General features: G+C 43.8%; 1 protein-coding gene across 1 annotated transcript in view; it reads right to left on the bottom strand.

Annotated features, from left to right (window-relative positions):
- Nucleotides 1-25,092, bottom strand: part of CS (citrate synthase) — a 44,411-nt gene that overhangs the window by 17,903 nt on the left and 1,416 nt on the right. Inside the window, exons 2-5 of the mRNA XM_056562167.1 lie at nucleotides 8,281-8,328; nucleotides 8,051-8,158; nucleotides 1,527-1,592; nucleotides 722-853 (exon numbers count right to left, since the gene is read on the bottom strand). Of these exons, the coding sequence (XP_056418142.1) occupies nucleotides 722-853; nucleotides 1,527-1,592; nucleotides 8,051-8,158; nucleotides 8,281-8,328 (354 nt within the window). The remainder of the gene's footprint in view (nucleotides 1-721; nucleotides 854-1,526; nucleotides 1,593-8,050; nucleotides 8,159-8,280; nucleotides 8,329-25,092) is intronic.

The raw sequence follows: 25,092 nt of genomic DNA on the forward strand, positions 1-25,092 counted from the left end.
CGGGGTCACCGCGTGAACCCGCGGCATATCGTGGGAGCCGGCGGAGGAAGTAAATATACGTCCGTCGTTAAGGAGTTATGCCACTGACCATGCAGTTTAATTAAAGTTAGATTAATCTAGTTCGGACATCTTCGCATGCAGCAATGCCATTTTAATTTTTGCTTACACTTTTATTTTAATTTTAAAAAGGTGTGTGATAAAAATTTTCACATTTCTTTCACAATTTTTTAGTTCCCATAGAGAACTTTTACCTGCAATCTTGATTCATAAACTGAACAATGTTGCTCTACATTGATCAGTGTTATTGGCGCGCCATTTGTACAGGCTACTGAGACTGCCTGCAAATTTGGAGCCCTGATCAGATAATAGACCTCCAGCCGTCCTCCCAGATGATCGGACCCTGCAATTTTGCCGCAGAGGTCCTGGTCAGCATCCCTAAGCAACCGGCAGTTCAATTTTTTTTTTTTTTTTTTTGCAGCCCGGGCACAGGGGACAGGAAATGTGTTGCACCATAGTTCTCTTTTAATGCTTATTATCTAGTATTTTGTTTCTTTAACAAAAAAAACTGTATAAAAAGTTTTTGATAGTAACTATATACCTAAACCAACGATCCTGCCCAACCATACTCCCAAAACAGATTGCAGGATTACCATTGTGACTGCCAGCTGAAGTTCTCAAAACCTGTCCTGCAATGAACCTGAGGTTTCTACTGGAATCTTACCTGTTCTTGTGTGGGCACCTCCCCTGTGACTAAGAGCCAGAAAAGTCCCTCTGGTAGTGGCTCCTCACCTCCTGGTGCCTTAGGCAGCAGCTTCTGGCATTCAGGGATGCTGTAACCACGGAAGCGGATGCCCTAGAAACAAATGCATTTTTGAGTACAAGAAAAACCAGTCTCCGGGCAGATTCAGGGTTGTTCCAGATGTGCTATGATAAGACAGATATTCTACATGTTTTGGAGCTATCCACACCTCAAGGTTTACTGTATCTGAACATGTGAGAAACTCCCTAATCATTCTAGATATACCCCAGCACCTACACAGATCAAAATCTCACATCTTTGACATATCAATCTGGTTTTTTTTTCTATGAACTGACATTTTATTGATCGCACTGGTAAATCAGCAACTGAAGACTAGGTAGTCAGGAAATTACACTGCACCACACTGACAACTAAAGTCCCTTCATCCAGTAGAGAATAGATTTATGTGAATATTATAATGCAATTTGAAAAAGATGGCAGACATTGGGGAGAGAATATTCCAGTATACTTTGTTCTCAGCCAGATAAGCCTCTGCCGGAGGATTCTGGCACTGGCTCTCCCCTAGTTTACAGTGTTTTTACACATTCTAATTCTACTGGGGTAAATTGTACAGTCAATCTGTTTGTGCACATATTTTGGCATCCTTGGATACCAATGGTTGGTTTGCACTGCTTTGTTTTAACAAAACTTAACAAAAAACAAGAACAGATTTTTCCACAAATAAAAAAGGTAATACTGCAATACTTGCTCTGGCCATAAGTCTTACCTCATCAGGATCAAGCACAGATGTTTCATAGACTAATCCTTTCATGCCTCTCATGCCTCCATATACCTAGTAGACAGATACAGCAGAACAAGTAAATAATCAGGTTTGTGCCATAAACAGGTTTATTCTTATTGTTGCAGCCAACATTGGCCACACTAATATAATTTTGATGTGTTTTTATTATGGACTCGAATATATTGGAATGCAGTGGAATTTTCATGGATGGAATGGTGTAGGGTGTCTGCAGGACTGGCTTCAAGAATTGTGGTTGATGCAAACAGCTGATTAGACAATCATTTGCTTTCATCCTGTTTAAAGCCATACGATAAGCCTGGCACCTGAGTGATAAGAATGGAGGGGAGCTACAGTTCCTGTTGCCTCAAATAATAAGCCATGAAACCAGCCCCTGCCGTGTTGGATACAATGGACTGCAAATCATCCTGTCAGCCCACCAAGGTGTGGTTCTCAAGGAAACTTGGATATCTATCAACACAGTATGGGACAACAAAGAAGACCCCCCCCCCCCCCCCCCCACTCAAGAAGACATCAAAAGGACAAGAACTGATTGCAATGCAAATAAACTGTAACTGTTCTGATTGGCCATGGAGATATCTTGGGATGGGCAATGTATGGGTTATGTGTGTGGATGACTGCTATATATGTGTTACTTATAGGATGATGAGAGAGAGAGCACTTCCTTCCCCCTTCCTATCACCTTCCCCTCTTCCTTGCACCCCTATCCCTTAATTAGTCAGGTTCCCCCTTTGTATTTATATGTATATGTGTAGCTTGTAATAAACCCCCATAAAGATCCAGTTGTCCTCAATCAATTAGTAAGGCACCCCAAAAACAAAGCAGTTTCTACATTTGGCACCCCAGATGGGACTGTGATTTAAAATTCCACAGAGGATCCACAGGAAAGGAATCTGCTTTGATCCAAATTTCTAAGAGGAAAAGATCGAGAAACGAGGAATCTGGATCTTGGATACAAAGGAAATCCTGGTGAGTGTATTGTTTCATTTATGTTATTTGTAAGCTGATCCTAGCAAGTTTGGTGTAACTATTAATCAGGTTGTGTATGACATTTTATTGGTAGTGATTACTTATGGCTGTATAGGAAGTGTGACTTATTTTGTGTTTTTAGAAGTGAGTTTTACATTGAAGTAGGCCGAATATATGTTGTGAGAGACCATTGTTCTAGATAAGTTACTGGTCAGGTGAGGCCTAGGATTTGCTTGTTGGTGTAGGAGTGGTTGCATTGTTAGTTTTGTTTGTTGTATATTACTGTATTGTCAATATGGAACTTGTGGAGAAGTTTGTGGAGAAGCATGCCTCTGCTAAGTACCAGACATGTGTAGATGGGTCTCTGGGAGATCAGTTTTTGGCATTGAGGATGCAGTGCCAGGAGTATAATGGTAACATTGATTGTAAAAAGAATAGCAAGAAGTGGAAGAAAGAAAAGTTAGGTAATGAAATCTTATTGCTTATGAAAATTAAGGAGATAGCGGAAGAGAAGGAGACCAAGTGGCAGAATGAGAGGAGGCAGATGAAAGAGAGTTTAGATAAGATTGCAGAGTCTGTTCTTGAAATTTCTGCAGAGTCCAGTAATGAATTGGGACATTTAAAGGCAGAAATAGAGGAATTAACCGAAAGTAACAAAGGGCTGGTGGAGTTGGCAGAGAGGTATGAGCTTAAGGTTCGCTCTAACAGGTCCCATTTATTGTCTTTAGAGAATAAAATTAGTCAGATGGAGGTGATGATAGCTGATTTAGAAGGGCAGCTGTCTAAAGCAAGATCCCAGCTAGTCAGCCAAGAGCAGCACATTCGGTCCCTTACATTGCATAAATGTGAAGCAACAAATATCTGCACAATCTCATCTATAGATTGGGGCGAGGTAACAGGCATGGTAGCTGATAGTCCTCCAGCTTTGACCATCCAGGACAGACTCCATTTGTGTAAAGTTATTGGAGACTGTAATACTAGCGAATCACCCATAACTTTATCCAATAGGTTTGAAGCTGTAGTGAAGCAGTATCACCTAGATAACAAAGATGCCTGGTCTCTGCTCCGAGCTTGGCTTCCAGGGCCACTGGCAGCGCAGTTAACATGTGCCCACATAGATAATGACTGTAGAGGTGCAGAATTCAGGAGGAAGGAGCTGCAGCATGTTTTGGGTGGGCGAGACATTAGGGGTGAAGATGCCCTAAGAAAATTGCGGTTCAGGCGATGTGATGATCCGGTCATGTTTTGCAATGATTATCTCTCCCTATATAAGTGTGTTTATAACTGCCCAGAAATGTCTCAGGATGATACCAATTTCCTGTATTCCATGGCAAATAGATGTAACGTAGATTACAGCACGAGATTGGCGCTGAGAAATACCAGCTCCCATGAGAAATTTATCAATATTTTGAGGGACTGGTGTGAAGGGTCTGGAGACAGGAATGAGACACCCGAAAACATATCTGTTGTGTATAGACCTAGGAGGAAATGGTGGGTTAGATATTGTTACAAATGTGGGAGACCAGGACATATTAAAAGATATTGTGAGACATCTAATGTGTATTCTGAGCCTATAGACAATTCATCACAGCAGGAGGTTAGCAGCATTCAGCCTGAGGGGGAGAATACCACCCAGAATAAAGAGGTCACACAAAGGTGTGAAGAGATGGGTGATATGGAGACTAACCCTGTTACATTTGCATCAAAATCCCCAACAAAACAGTCGCCTAATGTGAATAAAGTAGAGACAAAGAAACAGAAAGACACATCCCCTTGTGAACAGCAAAAGGCAGGCAGTAATATCCCAATGTACAATCCATGGGGAAATCTGCCATTTTTGCTATTCTTGAGTTGGTCACAGATTGCTCTACCCCTATTGATTAATAGCACAGCACAGTGTGATAATATGTGTTGGTAAACATTGAGGAACTTTGTTGTGCTAGATATGGACATATTGGTATAGATATAAATGACAGAACTATATTTGTTTTACATGTGTGTTTTTGTATTCTAATTGTGTTTGTGTTTCCTTACAGACTGACCACCATTGTCATGTGATGTTGCAGCAAAGATACTAATCTCTATGCTTCTTCAACAGGTTATAAACTGTGAGATGTCAACAAATGAAACTGGTTATTATAGTAGATAATCTAGTGTATTTGGCCAATTCACTAATTTAAAGTCCACGTGGTTTTATCAATGAGCTCAAGTGTAGAGGGTCAATTGTTTGCAAACAATTATACAAATTAACATCCCATTGTGATGTGGAGGTGTTGTGCTAGACAAGTGTCTTTTAAGTGTCTTTTGTAGGTGTATGTTTGTTTGTTTTCTTATGTCTTTTTCCAAACAGATCACAGACTTCAATCATGAGCTGAAGATTGATAATTGAAATGTATGAAGAGCGACCACTACAAATCTGGGATTCCAGTGTGAATGCTATAGAATTGATTAGACCTTTACTCAGAATTACCTAAAGATGCATCATGAGATAGATAAAAGTTGAGTTAATCTATGATATGTTTTATGTTGTCTGTTTATGTCCTGTTCATTGTGTATCTTGTGTCGGCATTATGTTATTTCTTTTATGCTCCAGATGACCAGGAGTATGTTTTTTTCTATTAAGCATATATTTTTGCTTTTGAAACAGCTGTGTTCATTGCTTAGATTTTTTTATTTTTTTTTTGCTTTTTCCCTAAAATTATTTTTCTTCCAATGCATTCTACCTTTTATTTTTTGATTGGTACCATTTTGTTTTTTTCCTTTTGGTACCAAAGGGGCGTTCAAATGTTTATTGGTCCAAAAAAAAAGTTAATTGGTATTAAAGATTTTAATGATTTTTGTGAAACATTTTTCCCATTTGCATGCATTCGGGTTATATATAAGGGAATTGGTGTAACAAGCCCAATCAGGGATAAAGCGAGTGCAGCCATTTCAGGAGTTTACCTTGCTTGTTAAATCTAGGAAATGTCTTCCTCCCTGTCAGTTATTTAGGGATATGTCTTAATGTTAGACTAGAAAGAAGGAACCCAGCTTGGATCTGGTTATTAGGACACAATGAATGGAGGAGGCACTATATGGACCATGGGTCAGAATTTTTAGAATTATTAGGCAATCAGTGTACAGCAACTGCTTGACAGGTTCTTATGTAGGAAGTTTTGATGTTATGGCATATATTAAATTATACTGCTAAGAATCTGATACTGCTCTTGTTCTTTTGTTCCCAGGATCCTTTGTGAAGCAAATACAAGATTGGCATGTGCTGGTTCCTGGATGTGTGTATAAGCCATACATGTGATGGCAACTAAATTAATCCCTCTGTCGGTCAAAGATTTCTTCAAATAATCCTATTAACAATTAAAAAGCAATGGTCTATCTACTGGTCACCAAGAGAGATCAGCTGGTGCAAACATGGCAAAATACATTCAATGGAAAGTGCCAAAACATGATGTCATGGAACACATACCCATAAACTTAATTTGTTCAAAGAAATGAGAAACCCGATGGATACAGTTTCAGCTTGTCAGTTTGTTTTATACATGTAATCATGATATTGTCTTTTACTATTATGTATCTGTCAATGACACAGGTAGCTGTGTGTATAGGGGAACATGATATTTTATATAATTTATGTTGTTGGATACCCATTGATAGGAGTGTGAATGTGAGTGAATGGTGCGATGTTCATTTATGCCCAGTCTCTTCAAAATTGTTACCTCTACCAGTATGGCCCTGAGGAGGATCCAGAAGCTAAATGGACTTTTGTAATCTAGAGGACTGTGCAGAAGACTGTGGACTTCATTTTGGGTGTGGCTCAAGTGTTTGTGTGCCATTCAGGCCCAAAGGGGCGTATGTTGCAGCCAACATTGGCCACACTAATATAATTTTGATGTGTTTTTATTATGGACTCGAATATATTGGAATGCAGTGGAATTTTCATGGATGGAATGGTGTAGGGTGTCTGCAGGACTGGCTTCAAGAATTGTGGTTGATGCAAACAGCTGATTAGACAATCATTTGCTTTCATCCTGTTTAAAGCCATACGATAAGCCTGGCACCTGAGTGATAAGAATGGAGGGGAGCTACAGTTCCTGTTGCCTCAAATAATAAGCCATGAAACCAGCCCCTGCCGTGTTGGATACAATGGACTGCAAATCATCCTGTCAGCCCACCAAGGTGTGGTTCTCAAGGAAACTTGGATATCTATCAACACAGTATGGGACAACAAAGAAGACCCCCCCCCCCCCCCCCCACTCAAGAAGACATCAAAAGGACAAGAACTGATTGCAATGCAAATAAACTGTAACTGTTCTGATTGGCCATGGAGATATCTTGGGATGGGCAATGTATGGGTTATGTGTGTGGATGACTGCTATATATGTGTTACTTATAGGATGATGAGAGAGAGAGCACTTCCTTCCCCCTTCCTATCACCTTCCCCTCTTCCTTGCACCCCTATCCCTTAATTAGTCAGGTTCCCCCTTTGTATTTATATGTATATGTGTAGCTTGTAATAAACCCCCATAAAGATCCAGTTGTCCTCAATCAATTAGTAAGGCACCCCAAAAACAAAGCAGTTTCTACACTTATTATTAACTTTATTTTACTTTTTAAAGGGGAATCGGTCACACTGAAATGACAGTCCAAATCCAGGCATCATACTACAGAGCAGGACATTATACATATTACATTACATTTATATACACATAGTTTTGTGAAAAAAGTTCCCGGATAACTTTAGTCATGTAAATTTCTGCTCATTCACATGGGTGGTCCTAGTCAGTGCCTGCCCGCTATCTGTGCATAAGATTGCATACAGATTGCTGTCAATCACCATCCACATGACTATTTATCCCAGAATGATCAGAGATTTACATAAATAAGTTATCCTGAAACATTTCCCACAAAGTTATACATCAATCTGCTCAGCGCCTCCTGCTCCATTACATGACACCTGCAGAATACATTTTCAATGGGACAGGTTTTCTTTTACCCCTTCCTGCTATAGGGCGTATGCATACATCCAACACCCCTCATGTTCGCGCGCTGGGACGTATGCATACGTCCTAGCGATCTCCTGCACTGCCGCGTGCAGTCAAAGCCGGTAGTTCCGCCGCAGCTGCCGGTCCCGGCAGCTTGAACCCCATAGATGCCGCGATCAATCCTGATCACACATCTATGGTGTTGACTTTTATTTAAGAACAAAACGTTCTTAAATAAAAGTATGAAGTGTAAAAATTAAATAAATGCCCCTTTCCTTATAAAAGCCCTGTATTATCACCAAAAAAAGATCAAAAACACAAATCATATACATAATAGGTATTGCCATGTCCGTAATGACGTGTACTATAAAACTATAATGTAAATTATCCCGCACGGAGATCCACAAGGTATATGCCAAGATGCATCACAGGGCCTGTCCCGATTAGACCTTTTCCCAGAATGAAGCTGCCCCAGTTATCAGTTGCCGTAGGCATATGTTACCCTAAAATAAAGAATACAGGTATTTTTCTGGTGTCTCTTACCATGTCAACAGTGATCTGGCCAATAACAGTCTTCCCATATTGCTGTTTAAAGTTCTTGATTCTTGTTTGTTCTTTAGGAATAAGTTCTGACAGGACATCTTTTAGGTTCTTTAACAACAAAAAAAAGCTAGGCAGTAAATCCTGAACGTTTAGCAAGTTGGAGTTACCAATCACATTAAATAATGTGCCCAAGATCAACCCAACAGGAAAACAAAAGGCCCAGAACTTACCGTGGAAGAGCTGGCATGGCGAGCAGCAATCAGAACACAAGGGGAGTTCTGTTTGGAGAAGAAAGAAGAGATTGTGCCCATTATTCAGCTGTTTAGACAACAGAGAATGGAAATAACATGTCGCCTGCCAATGAGAGGACGAAACGCAGTCTAGGAAACCCAAGGGATGGGGAAGGCGTTCATACACCAATACATAAGGATTCTCTGAGGTGTTCGCAATACTTGATCAACTGCAGCATTTCCCAGGCTCTTGTTTTACCCAAACAATATAGGGTTTAAAAGACAAAACCACATTGGGGTTAATGGAAGGAAACCTGAGCTGGAGAGGCAACACCGGTTACCATGGGGAGTTACCTACAGGGTTTACCAGGCACCACATAATAAACACAACAATTATGGCATAAGAAACCAGCAGAAATCTAGTTAAAGTGTTATACATATAAAGGAGGCGCTGAAGCAGCAGCACTCTCTACCACACAAGATACAAACTAACCAGAAAAATCATGTAATCACTTATCTCTGGAATGTGCCATCACGTCATGATCAGTGGGGTCCGAGCTCTGCTGAATCTGAAGGGGGGGGGGTGGGGATTGTAATGGCAAAGACTGGGATGTTGTTACATTCTTAACACAGTCACTGAGCGGGAGCGGCTATGTGAGGGAAAAAATTGTTTTTTGCCCCTGAGGATAATTGACATACAGTGATCCCTCAACTTACAGTGGCATCAACATACAATAGTTTCAACATACAATGGTCTTTTCTGGACCATTGTAAGTTGAAACCAGACTCAACATACAATGCTACAGACAGTCCAGATCTATGAAACGTGTCAATGGCTGGAAGAACTGACCAATCAGAATGGACATTCACTGGTAAAATCCCTGTATTAGGCTGGGTTCACACTACGTTTTTGCCATACTGTTTTCAATCCGTTTTTCTAAAGAAAACCGTATGGCAAAAAAAACGGATGGCACAGTATGGAAAAAAGTAAACCGTATGCGTTTTTAAACAGTATACTGTTTTTAAAAGTGCATACAGTTCCGTCAGTTTTTATAGAAAAAAAAACCATGCATTTTTGAAAATGTTGTCCATTTTTAATAGGAGGGGTCTTGGGTGGGGACTTTAGGATTCAAATGCGCATGTGCAAAGTAAAAACGTATACGTTTTTCCCGTATGGAACCGTATACATGTGCGTTTCCCATTGCCGTCCATGTTAAAAAAAACGTATGCGGTTGCAGTACGATTTTTAAACCGGAGACAAAATCGGAGGTCCGCAGGTTGAAGACCACTGCACTAAAGTAACAAAAAAAAAACTACCCAAGTTGAAAATAAAATCCATGTCACATGGTGACTATAAACCCCACAAAAGAAAATAACTCATGTCGCTTGCTGATATACTGCAGGAGGGACTCCGAAATGGCTGCTCTACAGGGTAAAATACGCGTCCTCTGTGGCGGTAAGTTCTGTGTAAAAGGCGCTGTGAACAGCTGATTTCAACATTTGAGCCAAAATTACTAACAACTTGCACCAAATGATAAATTTGGCGCATGTCCACGAAAACCAAAGTGAAAAAAAAAAGGGTAAAAAGAAACTGTCAACAGGCAAAATTGATAAATACTTTTGATGTGAAACTGCTGTCACCAAGGTGTAGGTCACCTAACATTTATTTAAACAAATGAGCTGCCGGGGCGGTCTGCAGGCAACCACAAGCCATGGAAGCGTCCAGCACAGCTCCAAACACGCCTCCGGCTCAGAGACTTGACATTTCCCCATGAATGTGTTTTACCTCTGTTTGGACTGATGTCACAATAATAGTACAAATGCCTGACATACCATATGCTTCTCCAAAAAAAGCCAAACATCAGGCTTAGCTAAAGCCAATCTGGTTCTATCTGCAATAAGCAATAAAGAACCAGGAGGAGAACGGTGACATTATCTGATCACACACCCAAGGCACAAATGTATCCCAACACTTTTCATGCAGCATACCAGCATCATCAGGGTATTAGATAAGGGCGACGGAACAATAGGGCACTCTCTAATCTACAGGCAGTGTTCAGTTATGTTCACATTGGATAAGTACCCCATGTTTAGGGCATACTTCAGCAGAATGGTGGACAGACGAATACTGTAGTCTATCTGTGCAGGGTTGATCGAGTTCAATGGACTGAATGTAGTCTACTAGTGACTTAGTTTGATCCATTTAAAGGGGTACTTGAGGAAAATGTTTAAAAATCAACTGGTGCCAGAAAGTTAAACAAATTTGTAAATTACTTCTATTTAAAAATCTTAATCCTTCCAGTACTTATCAGCTGCTGTATGCTGCAGAGGAAGTTGTGTAGTTCTTTTCTGTCTGACCACACTGCTCTCTGCTGACACCTCTGTCCATGTCAGGAACTGTCCAGAGCAGGAGAAGTTTACTATGTCAGCAGAAAGCAATGTGGTCAGACAGAAAAGAACTACACAACTTCCTCTAGTGTACAGCAGCTAAGTACTGGAAGGATTAAGATTTTTTAATAGAAGTAATTAACTTTCTGGCACCAGTTCATTAAAAAAAAAAAATGTTTTCCAGCAGAGTAGTCTTAGGCTAGGATCACACTACGGGATCTCCGGGCATAACATTTCCGCCCGGAGATTCCAAGTGCGGCAAACACCGACTGAATCAGTCAGCGCTAGGACCGCACGGACACTGCTGTCTCCAATAGACTGCAATGTGCTCGGCGAGTATTTCAGCCTGAAGAATGAGCAGCGCCATTCTTCAGGCGGAAATTTTAAAGCGGATTTTCCGTTCACAAATTCTAAAGTGTGAATTTGTAAACGGAAACCCAGTCACTATACTATACATCTTAGTAAGCAGAATTTCTGACTGCAATTTCAAAGCAGAATTGCAGGCGGAAATACCATAGTGTAAACCTAGCCTAAGAGTTTATAGCAGTTTATAGAGTACATAGCATTCTAGGAATATAGCAATTGCCAGAACAGTCCGTAATGTACTATAGTCGCTTTTTTTTCCATTTCTATGGCAGTGGTCTCCAAACTGTGGGCCTCCAGCTGTTGCAGAACTACAACTTTCGTCATGCTGAAAGTTGTAGTTCTGCAACAGCTGGGGGTCCACAGTTTGGAGACTGTTTTATTGTAATTGTCCGGGTGTGTAGAACAACGACCATAAGATGTTTCTGTCTTATACAAGGGGTGACCTATAAAGGGAACAGCAGATACCTATGCCTTCTGTGGGGCAGGAGGTTGTAATACCAGAACATGTATACACACCCTTACATATGTCTGAGGGGCTGTAATCCCCACCATCTTGGTCAATAAAAAAAAAAAAAAAACCACACTAAAAGCCATATGAATTCCAGGGAACACGATACAATTCCCTTATACACTTGTGCAGGTACAAGACAAACCTTAACTTTTCATACATTTTATTTTCCCTTGTTAAACCTAAAAATAAAACCCACCCCTGCACGTGTCAGACAAAGGTGTAAAAATATACCAACGGCAACCTGGACTATGAAAAGACACGTGTGTCTGAACACCTCACCTATCACTTTATAGTGTCATCTTCCAAAGTGCATTGTCAGCACAACCTTTAGATATTTCACAACTACAGTCATAAAATAGCGCTGCAGCTCCTACATGACCAGGACATTATTACTTACAGCGGAGGCCCTTTAGATGGTACAAAACTACAACTCCCATCATGCTCTGACAGCTGCCATCACATTACCATACAGAAAGGCTGTGTGTCTAGGGAGAATTCCCAAGCAGAAATATAGTTGGGCGAGGATATAAACCAGTTGAAAAACTTTCTTAGTTATCTAATATTATAGAGGTAGCTGAGCCGGAAGCTCTGACTAGGTAGAATTATCATGCAGGAGTCTAGCAAAGTTGGGTGAGAATGAAGAGGGGAGCTATGAACAAGTTGTCACCCAAATTGCCCAGACTCCTGAATGGAAATTTGTCTTACCTATATGCTAATATAGAGGCAGGTGAGCCATGGTTGTGTGCCTAGGATAAAATTCTCAAACAGGGATCTAGGAAAGTTGGGTGAGAGGTAGAGGATATGAGTTGTCACTCAGACTTTATCAGACTCCTGATTAGCTGTTGCAAAACTAAAACTACCAGCATGCCTAGACGGAGTGTTCCAAACTGTGTGCCCCCAGCTGTTGCTAAACTACAACTGCCAGCATTCCCACACAGCCGTTGGTTGTCCGGGCATGCTGGGAGTAGTGGTTTTGCAACCGCAGGAAGTCATGGCTATAAGGGAGCAGTTGACCAGATATCACCCAGCTCTCCCAGGACTTACAGGTAGAAGATGATCTACCATTATTTGTTGTATGATACCATAGGATAGAGACAGTAATATGAAGACTGTGCAATACCTACCTACTGTCCCCCTATAACAACCCTCCCCAACTTCCAGCTGCCAGCGAGATGCTCAGGGCAGCCTTACATAGACACCCAGTCCTCTGCAGCGATAGATTTTTGCTCTCCTTATTGCACTTTTGTCCTGGCATGTGGTGCGGTAAGAGGTGGATGAAGGCGCTGGCTGCAGTTCGCTGCTAGCGGGAGGCCCCATGCAGCCCGGGTAGCATAACCCGCAGCGGGTTGGAGACTCTGCCCCCTCTGCCGCACTGTTTACATTTGCACAGATTTTCTTGGCAGGATGCAGGTCAAGGCGGCCTGAAGAGGGCTGACAAAAATCTAGGGACCACAATGACATTTTTAGTCACCATGGCGACCTGGTGTGTGGGATTTGTCGAGCCCTAATTTATGAGAAGTGCACGGAACAAGCTTGAAACCGTCTGTGGGTGTATGACTGCCCACAGGCTTCGATACAGATCCCATGTTCTTATTTATTTAAAAAGCAGCATTCATCGCAGAGCACTGTACACATTACAATTATTTAGTCATAGCTGTGACATCTAACGAAAAATAGATATACATAGTATGGGGCAGAGCATGATTGGAACTGCTCTACAAGAAGGACTGATCTGACTTCTTAATAGCTCAATATTGGGATTTTGTACCTATTCAAATACAGTGATCCCTCAACTTACAATGGCCTCAACATACAATAGTTTCAACATACAATGGTCTTTTCTGGACCATTGTAAGTTGAAATCAGACTCAACATACGATGTACGGACAGTACAGATCTGTGAAATATGTCAATAGCTGGAAGAACTGATCAATCAGAATGGATATTTCCCAGGTAAAACCCCTGTATTACTGAAGCGTATGCACTGACTGATGTCTGGTAGCGCCCCCTACAGTACAGGGAGGTATTACATGTTCTGTACTCTTTACCTGTACCAGGGTTAGCTGCTCCTTTGGACACCAGGTAAGGACGGCTCCATGTTACTTTTTTAGGACAGTGTGTGTACTGTACAAGACCCTGAAGAAGCTCCTGTCCTCTACATAGACCAGTGTTTCCCAAGCAGGGTGTCCCCAGCTGTTGCAAAACTACAACTCCCAGCATGCCCGGACAGCCTTTGGCTGTCCGGGCATGCTGGGAGTTGTAGTTTTGCAACAGCTGGAGGCTCCCTGCATGGGAAACACTGACATAGACAGTGATTACAGCTCCCAGCAGATCTTTCTTACTTTTATATGTAAGGATTTGTTTTATCTGTATTAGTTATCTACTTTTTTTTCTTTAATCCTCACTTTTTCCTATTTTTGGATGACATTTTGGGCCTTTAGAACCAATTACCAGTGTTCCATAGAGTTATGGTCTCAACATACAATGGTCTCAACATACAATGGTCGTCCTGGAACCGATTAATATTGTAACTTGAGGCAACACTGTACACACTATCATGAAAGGATCTTACAGAAATGTAAAAAAATAAATAAAAATAAAAATAAAAAAAAGGTCACAATATACTAATTATGCAACTATAACAGTCACTTTCTACTGGCAGGTAAAGTTTCCAAACAGATACAACACGTCACACCCACTGACCTAGAAACCAAAGGCTTGTCACAGAAGCTGCCCAAGACAACACCCATCCACATACAATGTGCTTCAGAACCAGTTTGGCCCTTGTTCACACTTTCAAAAGGAAGGAAAACGAAACATTTCCAGTTCTACTTCTCTAGATTAAGAATGCCCACCCCAGGAGGTCTCAGGACCCCCGCCTTCAGGCCATACATCTCAGGCACAAACTGGTTTCATAGATGCAACAGAAAAGATTATACAATTCCAATAACCCGGCATCCAGCGATCCCAGAACAACCAGACTAGCAGTAAGAATAGGAAAAAAGAAGACAGACTTGTCACATTACCCAATGCTTCTACCTAATGGAGGACGTAACACTAAACAGATAGAAGAGGAGTCTGTGTAACTGAAGATGTGTCTTCCCTGAAGAGTTTCTGATCATATGATACTGGTGCACGTGGAGTCATCCTAGAAAGCTACAGTACACTTCATATTCTAACCTATTGTTTCCCAACCAGGGTGCCTCCAGCTGTTGCAAAGCTACAACTCCCAGCATGCCCAGACAGCCGCATGCTGGGAGTTGTAGTTTTGCAGCAGCTGGAGGCGGCACCCTGGTTGGGAAACACTAACCACATGCAATGTACACAATCTGAATTCCTCAAATGCTGACAACCACTATGTTTGTGAACCCTGTAGCTGTTGTAGATAGTATTGGATATATACATTTCCCAGTACATAGGACAAGCACATGATCGCCTTATCTACCATCTCATTGATTGGACTGGAACTCGACCTTCAGGGCCAAGGACACGTCATTGAGTGAAGAACTGCTGGTCACTTACTCTAGGCCAGTGGTTCTCAACCTTTTTGTTGACTGTACCCCCAAAGGCTGAAAGTATATCTGCAGGTACCCCTCACGAGGAACTTATGCGCAAGGGGTACCTGCGGCCAAAAAGGAGTGTGCTTACTTTTATTCTAATGTGATAATTCCCTTCTGCCATTACCCCCCCCCCCCCCCCTCTCAGATCCCCTTATGCCATTGTTCTCCACTCCATCTTAATCCCCTTGTGCCATTATTACCAGATATGGCAAAAGGGAATCAGAGGGGGGGGGGGGGGGGGGGAGAATAATAGTAAAATAAACATGGAGGGGGGTGGGATAATCATTACCCCACCCCCAATCTTAATGCCCCTGTGCCAAAATTCCCCCTTTGCCATTATTTCTCTCCCCCCACCCATCCCCCTGGGCTAATATATATATCATCCCTCCCATACACTTAATTTTTACATTTTTTCCCCCATTACCCAGCTTGTTCGGGCACCGCTCCCAAAGTCCTGTTCCCGGAGTCCCATTCGGCAACGCACAGAAGGGTGACATCCTCCTGCGCTGTGCGGCATCTCTACGTGACGTCACATCTCCCCAGCAACCACACAGCTCCAATAAAGTAGCCGCAGACGCGATACTTTACTGAGAGCTGCCGCAGCCATTACCCACAATGCACTGACAAATACTGGCCAATGCATGGCCGGTATTTGTCAGCGCATTGCATAGCACCACACAATGGGTGGCGTACACCTAGGGGTATGGGTACCACAGGTTGGGAACCCCTGCTCTAGGCTACTCTGTCTTCTGCAGGTTATAGGTAGTGTAAGCAGGTCAATAGAAGTCAGTAAGTTCTGGAATAACCTTACAATATTTAGCAACATACAAAAAACATTCTCCTTCCTCTGTTACAGATATCTAGGCCATTCTCATGTGTACCTGTATGCGGCACTCTCCATACTATGATAAGGGGCTCTATCATGGTCTATAAAGTGGTCCACAGTGTACAGTGCTAGGCTGGAAAGAACTGAAGCAAACATTAGTGACAAGTGTCAGGGCCCAGTCACACAGCCCCAGGCACAGCCACTGCTAAATGTACAGAGATCTGCCGCAGCACCAGGCACAGCCACTGCTAAATGTACAGAGATCTGCCGCAGCCCCAGCCACTACTAAATGTACAGAGATCTGCCGCAGCCCCAGGCACAGCCACTGCTAAATGTACAGAGATCTGCCGCAGCACCAGGCACAGCCACTGCTAAATGTACAGAGATCTGCCGCAGCCCCAGGCACAGCCACTGCTAAATGTACAGAGATCTGCCGCAGCACCAGGCACAGCCACTGCTAAATGTACAGAGATCTGCCGCAGCCCCAGCCACTACTAAATGTACAGAGATCTGCCGCAGCCCCAGGCACAGCCACTGCTAAATGTACAGAGATCTGCCGCAGCACCAGGCACAGCCACTGCTAAATGTACAGAGATCTGCCACAGCCCCAGGCACAGCCACTGCTAAATGTACAGAGATCTGCCGCAGCCCCAGGCACAGCCACTGCTAAATGTACAGAGATCTGCCGCAGCCCCAGGCACAGCCACTGCAGACTGTACAGAGATCTGCTTGGTAAACTAGGAAGAGATTCAGCAGCATTGGGCAAGTTACAGCACCCCCTCCAACCAGCTGATCAGTGGGCATGCTGGGAGTCAGAAAAATCCCAAGATTACGAATCAGTAGAGTATCCGGTACTAGAAGCCCCGCCAATCATGAGAACATAGGTCGCCAATAACCCTGTGTAAATGAAGCGGTGGTCAAGCAGGGGGCACAGCTGTTACAATCACTAAGATACTGACAGAGACAGCAGAATACTGAACTATTTTGTGGATAGATCAAATGTTGTGATCTTAGGATAATCCCTTTAAAAGGAGATCTGTGGATTTGGGGGGGGGGGGGGGTCCTAGCGGTCAGAACCCCAGAGATCAGCTACTTATATCTTATGGTATGTGGATAAGTTAGTTTTGGCTGGTTTTCTCCTTTAAACAGATTCAAGTCTTTAGTTTTCGTTGTTTTCCTTTTCACTGATGACAAACAGAACTTTCGAATGATGAGGAATTAGAACAACTGATAGAATCTTATTAAAAGAAAGTTTAACTCTTCTGCTCTATCACCACCAAGCATTGAACACATCCTGTGGTGACATATTTCATCCAAAATTCAGGACCTCTGCAAAACCTGACGACAAGTTGACCAGTTGTCCATAGCAACAGAAACATAAAAGCAGCAATCTTCTTGGTTGCTATGGGCAACTAGTCAATGTTTCCTCTCCACATGTTTTGATAAATTTCCCCCCCCATAGTCTCCCAAATGTTGCTTTTGAGGCTTTAATTCATAGCGTGTCTTAAATGGGTATTCCCACAGCAGCATGTTAGATCGGTGGAGGTCCACGTACTGGGACCTCTGTCAATCTTTAAAATGCTGGTAAATTGTGTCCCTGAATGAATAGAGCAACCGGTACATGTGCAGTCAGGGAACCATTCATTCTTTGTGGAGCTTCCAAAGAGCAGATCATTTTAGCATTGGGCCCTGACCGATCCGTATGTTATTGCCTATACCAGTGTTAACCAACCAGCGTGCCTCCAGCTGTTGCTTAGAGTTGTAGTTTTGCAACATCTGGAGGCACGCAGGTTTGGAAAAACTGGTCTATACTGTGGATAGTGTATAACTTGCTAAAGAGAATCTTCCTTTAAAGAAGTCCTCAAAGTATTAATAGGTATTAAAGGAGAAGTCCAGAATATAAAAATTGTCCCCCATACTGCCAGCAGTAAAAAAAATAAAGATGTACATACCTTCCTCCTCTCCCCCGATGCCTCCGGTAATACTCTCCGGTCTCTGCCACGATCCTCTTCCTGGTTGCCGGTGGTCGGCAAGTCATTACTGGCCGCAATGAAGTCAGACTTGGCCGGGGATAGGCTGAGCGGCAGTATGAAAACGCTTCAGGACACAAAATTCTTCACTACACCGGCACCTGCTGCTGGGGCCGAAAACATCACACTGCCGCTCAGCCTATCGCCGACCGAGTCGGGACTTCGCTGCGGCTGGTGATTGGCTGAGCGCAGTAAGACTCTCCGACCACCGGCAACCAGGAAGAGGATCGCAGCGGAGACCAGAGCCGGTTACCGGAGGCACCGGGGGAGCGGAGGAAGGTATGTACAACTTAAAGTATGGGGGACAATTTTTATATGCTGGAGTTCTCCTTTAATTCATGATCGAATAACTGGCATTTTGCAATTAATACTAGAGATGAGCGAACTTACAGTAAATTTGATTCGTCATGAACTTCTCGGCTCGGCAGTTGATGACTTATCCTGCATAAATGAGTTCAGCTTTCAGGTGCTCCGGTGGGCTGGAAAAGGTGGATACAGTCCTAGGAGACTCTTTCCTAGGACTGTATCCACCTTTTCCAGCCCACCGGAGCACCGGAAAGCTGAACTAATTTATGCAGGATAAGTCATCAATCGCTGACCTGAGAAGTTCGTGACGAATCGAATTTACTGTAAGTTCGCTCATCTCTAATGTCAATTCTTTCTGTGGAGGGCGGAATCTGAAATTCTGCCGTGGGCACGGTGCAGCAGAATCCCATGAAAACAATGAGACTCTGCTGCAACAGACTTTTTCCACTAGATTCCACTGTGTGAATGAGGCCTGGCCAGCGATCCCTGACAATTCTCTGTGACTGAACCTTGACTAGCGCAAAGGGTTATGGTGCCTTATAGCAGTGCAGTTCCATTTACTTAGAAAGTGGCAAGGATCCAAGCTTACCCCACCCTCTCCTGACACTGACAGAAAATCTTCAGTATCAAAACCTTTCCTGACAAATAGAGTCACCGTTACCTATAGGAACCAATATAATTCCAACTTAGGTCTTCAGAGCAGATTATAGAGAACCTGAACAGCATGACCGCTGTTATTATAAGCATTTTGGAGAGTAGGTAAAGTTATTCAAAATTCTAGAAATTATTGTTTTATTCTTGCACACGTCATATGCATATTAGCCCCCCAGTTGTCATCGGGGCCTGGAGCAGGGCACTACTAGTCACAGCTCTCTGCAGACACGATTGACAGGAATGGAGGCTTCTACGTCACTAGCTTTGCCCGTCAATCACACCAGCAGAGCCGTGACTAGTTGGGCTCCGCTCCCGATGACAACTGGGGGCTAATTTGCTTATGGCATGCGTATTTCCGGAATAAATAACTAAACCTATGCTGCAAAACATGGTGGAGATGCTTGTAAGAGCTGTAAAGGGGTTCCAGTGTTTATATACACTAAATTCTGATGACAGGTTCCCTTATTATTAAAGGGGAACTCCGGCGCAGTTTGTTCCAAACGCTGAGCAGTGAACACTGGAGCCGGCGCCGGGAGCCCGTGACAGCATAGCCCCACCCCCTCATGATGTCACACCCCACCCTCTCAATGCAAGTGTATGGGAGGGGCCGTGACGGCCGTCACGCCCCCTCCGATGGACTTGCATTGAGAGGGTGGGGTGTGACGTCATGAGGGGGTGGGGCTATGCTGTCACAGGCTCCCGGCGCCGGCTCCAGTGTTCGGAACATTTTGTTCCAAACACTGAGCAGCAGAGTTCCCCTTTAAAGTAATTGCACTGGCTTTATGAAGTAGGGATCGACCGATATCGATTTTTTAGGGCAGATACCGATAATCTGTGGATGTTAAGGCCGATAGCCGATAACTTATACCAATATTCCGGTATAAGTTATTGTCTATTTACGGCTAATTAGCGGTGGTGGTCTCTGGCCGGGGCGGTGCGGTGGGGGGGGAGGGGGTCTCGGTACGGGGCATTATTGGCAAGGTAATTGCCGATAGCGATACCGTCCAAAATAGTGAATATCGGCGATATCAGCCAAACCAATAGGGATGTAAGAAAAAAATCGATTCTCGCGATAATCGCGATTTTTCATTTGCCGATACAGAATCGATTCAAAATATTTTTGAATCGATTCTTTTAGGGATGTGGAATTTCTAATAAAACGCACTTTATCTTACCTGCCAACGAGCCCCCGGAGCTCCGGTACAGGTGTTCGGTCCCCGGGCTGTATTCTTCTTACTTCCTGTTAGTCCGGCACGTCACATGGAGCTTCAGCCTATCACCAGCCGCAGCGATGTCCCGCCTCCGCTGGTGATAGGCTGAAGCTCCATGTGACGTGCCGGACTAACAGGAAGTAAGAAGAATACAGCCCGGGGACCGAACACCTGTACCGGAGCTCCGCGGGCTCGTTGGCAGGTAAGATAAAGTGCGTTTTATTTTATTTTGCAGCCCGGACGGAATAACATGAGAAAAGTGAGCACCGGAGTACTAGATCGCCGCTGTCAAAGCTGACAGCGGCGTCTATTGGGATCTATGAATGCTCCCAGGTGGGCGATATATCGCGATGTATCGTCACCTAGACGGTATCGCGATATATCGCGATATATCGAATCGCCACACTGGTATCGCGATTCGAATCGAATCGCCAAATTCTTGGCGATTCACACCCCTACAAACCAATAATCAGTCGATCCCTAGTATGAAGCAGGAAGGTCTTGCAGCCTAATCATGTTCTTTATGGACATTAGATATATCTCCTTTAAAAGGAACGTATCACATGGGTTTTTATTTGTTTCCTGAATAGAGCCAGATACTGAAACATGTTCTTTTTCTAAGGTGTTTATTTTTTTACTGTAATTTTTTGGCATATTATAACGGGGTGAGCCAACTTGTCTGAGCTGTTTTTATCAGCATTTAGACACATGCTATCTAGCGAGCCTCATGTACACGGAATCTCTATATACTGACGTCACCTTTTACTGTAATGCTGTACAGATCACTTTCCAGCTGCCTCCTCCTCCTCATTACAGACAGAACCAGAATTCTCTGCTTAGTTTTAGGCTATGTTCACACATCGGGAAATTCTGGGCGGAATTCGGCAGAGGGATTCTACCGATGAAGTCAACTGGATTCTGCTGTGCACACGGACGAATTCCTGTGCCTGATGTTTCTGGATTGGAAATTGAGATTTCTGTGTCTGCACAAAGAATGAACCTGTCTATTCTTTCTGCGGACTCCGCACAGAATACATAGCTGTCTATGAGATGGCGCATTCCTGTGTTGTCTTAGCGCTGCGGCCTTCGGAATGTCTGCACAGAGATATTCTGTAGTGTGAACATAGCCTTCGTATTTGACAATCTAGACCAGTGGTCTTCAACCTGCGGACCTCCAGATGTTGCAAAACAACAACTCCCAGCATGCCCAGACAGCCAACGGCTGTCCGGGCATGCTGGGAGTTGTAGTTTTGCAACATCTGGAGGTCCGCAGGTTGAAGACCACTGATCTAGACAGTAAAGTACCCCAAGATGTTTATGTAGCCCTGGCTTCCGGAGAGAACACGTGCTGTAGACTGCATGCACTCCATTCATTTGTTTGGGGGCGCCAAAGATGCCCTAGTGCTGTATTTTGGCATCTCTGGCACTGCCATAAAAAATAATAAAATGTGCGCAGTCAACCGCACGTGCTCTTGGAAGCCAGGGCCAAGTTCTAAGGATGGCGAGGGGCCTTGGTGATCGGAGTTTTCACTTGACAACCCATTCAAAAAGGAGCCTTTTACCAGTGCATACTCTATAGAGCAGCGTTTCCCAACCCATGGGGAGAATTGTAGTTTTGAAACAGCTGGAGAACCTCAGGTTGGGGAACACTGCTCTACAGGCCAGGCCTTCTGTGTTTAACCTGAATTTTCTGAGGTAAAAGCTTGCTAAAGGAATTTGGAAACCAGAAGACATAAACCTTGACTTTCCCCTCCCCCTACAGTAGATGGACTATTCCAGACATGCGAGGTATCAGATGACCTCTCCTTGCTCTGTGGAATAAGGAAGGGCACGACATGTTTAAACCTCCCCAACCCTCAGAACTCAGCATTTATTTACATATACAAAATGCCCTAACAATGCAAGAGGCCTAGACTCCCCAGTCCTCAACCATTAAAGGGGTACTCCACTGGAAAACTTTTTTTTAAATCAACTGATGACAAAGTTAAACAGATTTGTAAATTATTTCTATTAAAAAATCTTAGGCTAAGTTCCTAATTATTATTTTTTTTTGGGGGGGGTCGAAGAACGCAGAGAAAAACGCCAAATCTGCCGCAAGGCATTTTTTCGGCCAAAAACGCTGCGGCCAAAAACGCTGCGGCCAGAATATAGCTGTAAATCAATAAGAAATTGCTAAATTCTTTTCCCACTTGGCGTTTTACATTTTGGCTTTTTTTTTTTAATCCTTTTGCAGTTTTCTCTTTTTTTTTTTTTTTTTTTGAGTTTTTCAAAGTCGCAGCATGTTGACCATCTGGTGGGTTTTTTTTTCTCAAAACTGTGGCTTTTTTTCTCCCATAGCAGTTTATGGGAGTGGGAAAAAAAAACGCCATTAAAAACGCCATGTGTTTTGCATTTGGCGTTTTTTCACCTGTGGAACAAAAGGGGCTGGTGCCAGGAAGATGAGCAGCCGCCATTTTCTCTGGAGTTAGCCAAAAAGTTCAAAAAATCCAACTTTGAAAGGATGGAAAAACTGCCAAGGTGCCAAAAATGCAATTTCCAAACAAATGAGAAAACACATGGAAAACGCCAGAAAAAAAGCCAGATGCAGGCGGTTTTTTTTTATTTATTTTTTAAATGCAGGACAAAAAACAAATAGAAACTTGGCCTCAATCCTTTTAGTACTTATAGGCTTCTGTATGCTCCACAGGAAGTTATTTTCTTTTTTATTTAGAAAAAGAAAATTACTTCCTGTGGAACATACAGAAGCCTATAAGTACTAAAAGGATTAAGGGAGTAGTCCAGTGGTGACCCAGTGGTGAACAACTTATCCCCTATCCTAAGGATAGGGGATAAGTTTGAGATCGTGGGGGTCCGACCCCCTGGGGCCTCCCGCGATCTCCTGTACGGAGCCCCGACAGCTCGCGGGAAGGGGGCGTGTCAACCTCCGCACGAAGCGCTGCCTTCGGCAATCTCCGGCTCTGCCATTGAGATGTATTGAGGGGGCGTGTCGGCCGCCGCTTCGTGCGGAGGTCGACACCCGCTATCTGGCCGGAGAGCCTGGCCCCCGTACAGGAGATCACAGGGGGCCCCAGCGGTCAGACCCCCCGCGATCTCAAACTTATCCCCTATCCTTAGGGTATAAGTTTTTCACCACTGGACTACCCCTTTAAGATTTTTTTAATAGAAGTAATTCACAAATCTGTTTAGCTTTCTGGCACCAGTTTATTTAAAAATAAAAAATATCCCAGAGGAGTACCCCTTTAAAGAGCCGCACTGTACACACAGGACAGCAACAGGACGTGACCTTCCCATACTCATGAGTTATGTAGATCCAGCAGCCAAACCTGACAGATTGATCTAGTTGCGCCTCCTGTTGGTGAACATTCCCTGCAGAACATGGACACTATGGAGCTATTACTTGCTGTGATTTATAACCTGACATGCTTCGCCTGTGTGCATTGCGTCCTGCAGGGAGACTATGGCAGAACACAGGGTTCACAGGATTCCACCTCAGAGCTTTGTCTGTAGACTCCCTGGTAACCTGTGTGACACAGTCTCCTTGGTAAGGTGACCGGACAGAACATTACTTCACCTCCACTAACTAGAACCACATGTCTCCAGGCGTCCTGGAACTACTTACCCTTCACTGTCACAGTGCACTGAACTGTAACCATCAACTGACCTCTAACCCACTGAGCAGAGGAATCACATGGAACGTCCCGCTGGAATGTGTCCAGCTACAGGATTCCTCTACGACTCTAAAGTCCTGTTCACGTGGCACAATTTCCTACCGGAAACTGGTAGAAAAATTCTGCAGTGAAATTTTGTTGCAGCAGAGTCCCAATGTTTTCAATCGGATTCTGCTCCACCACACACACGGCAGAATTTACACACCAGAAACATCTGGCACGGAAATTCGAATTCGGGCCTCGGCAGTAAGAACAGACATGTGTTTTGGTGGATTCTGCATTGCCGTCTTTGAAGATGGCGTTATGTCCGAGCGGCCCTAGCGCCAGTGCCCGCTGTCTGCGAAATATCCGGGGGAAACTTTATGGGCACACATTCCACAAATAAATGCAATTTATTACATTATATGAATAATTTCCTCAGTGAAATCCTTTCTGCACCTGGAGCAGAAGTGATGCAGAGTTGGTGCTTACTTTTTTTTTTTTTTCTTACAAAAATGTAAAGTGCCCCTGATTTAAAGGGCCCATTCACACAGCAGAATATCCATCCAAAGAAATACAGAGTGGACACTCCATGTGAACCAGGTAGTGACTGGTCAGCGCTCGGACATGCGGCATCTCGATAGATGGCAATGCATATCCAACTGGATCCCGACGAAAATGTTAATTCATTCTATGGATTCTGGAATTTTAATTGCTGCTGCAGAAATTTAGCAGGGTGTACGATGCAGCAGAACAGCTGCACCGGAATTACCGTTCTTAGTGTATGTTCACACGGCGGAATTCTGCACGGACGTTCTGCTGCAGTGGGATTCTGCTGTACTGTTCACACCGCGGCAGATGTATCTGCCGCAGAAATCCCGATTCTGTGGTCCTCAAAAAAGAACAGACATGTCTATTCTTTTTAAAGGGGTTGTCCGCTGCCCTGTCTTCCGGACCTCCGCTCACAGCGTTCGGAAGTTTATTACTCCGGACGCTGTGTACGGGCTTCCGTGTTCGAGGCCGCACCCTCGTGACATCAGGCCCGCCTCCTCGGGGGGGTCGCAGTGGCCCCCCCCTTCCCGTAGACTTTCGTTCAGGGGGCGGGTGTGACGTTACAAGGGGGCGGCCTTGGACACGGAAGCCCGCACACAGCGTTCGGAGTAATGAACTTCCGGATGCTGCGAGCGGAGCTCCGGAAGGCAGGGCAGCGCACAACCCCTTTAACAGATTTCGCTCGAAAATGCATTGCCGTCTATGGGAAGACGCATTTCCGATGGGTCCTAGTGCCCGCCAGATTCTTCAAATGTACGGAG

The sequence above is a fragment of the Hyla sarda genome, chromosome 2, assembly GCF_029499605.1.
Source record: "Hyla sarda isolate aHylSar1 chromosome 2, aHylSar1.hap1, whole genome shotgun sequence".
In the NCBI taxonomy this organism is placed as follows: domain Eukaryota; kingdom Metazoa; phylum Chordata; class Amphibia; order Anura; family Hylidae; genus Hyla; species Hyla sarda.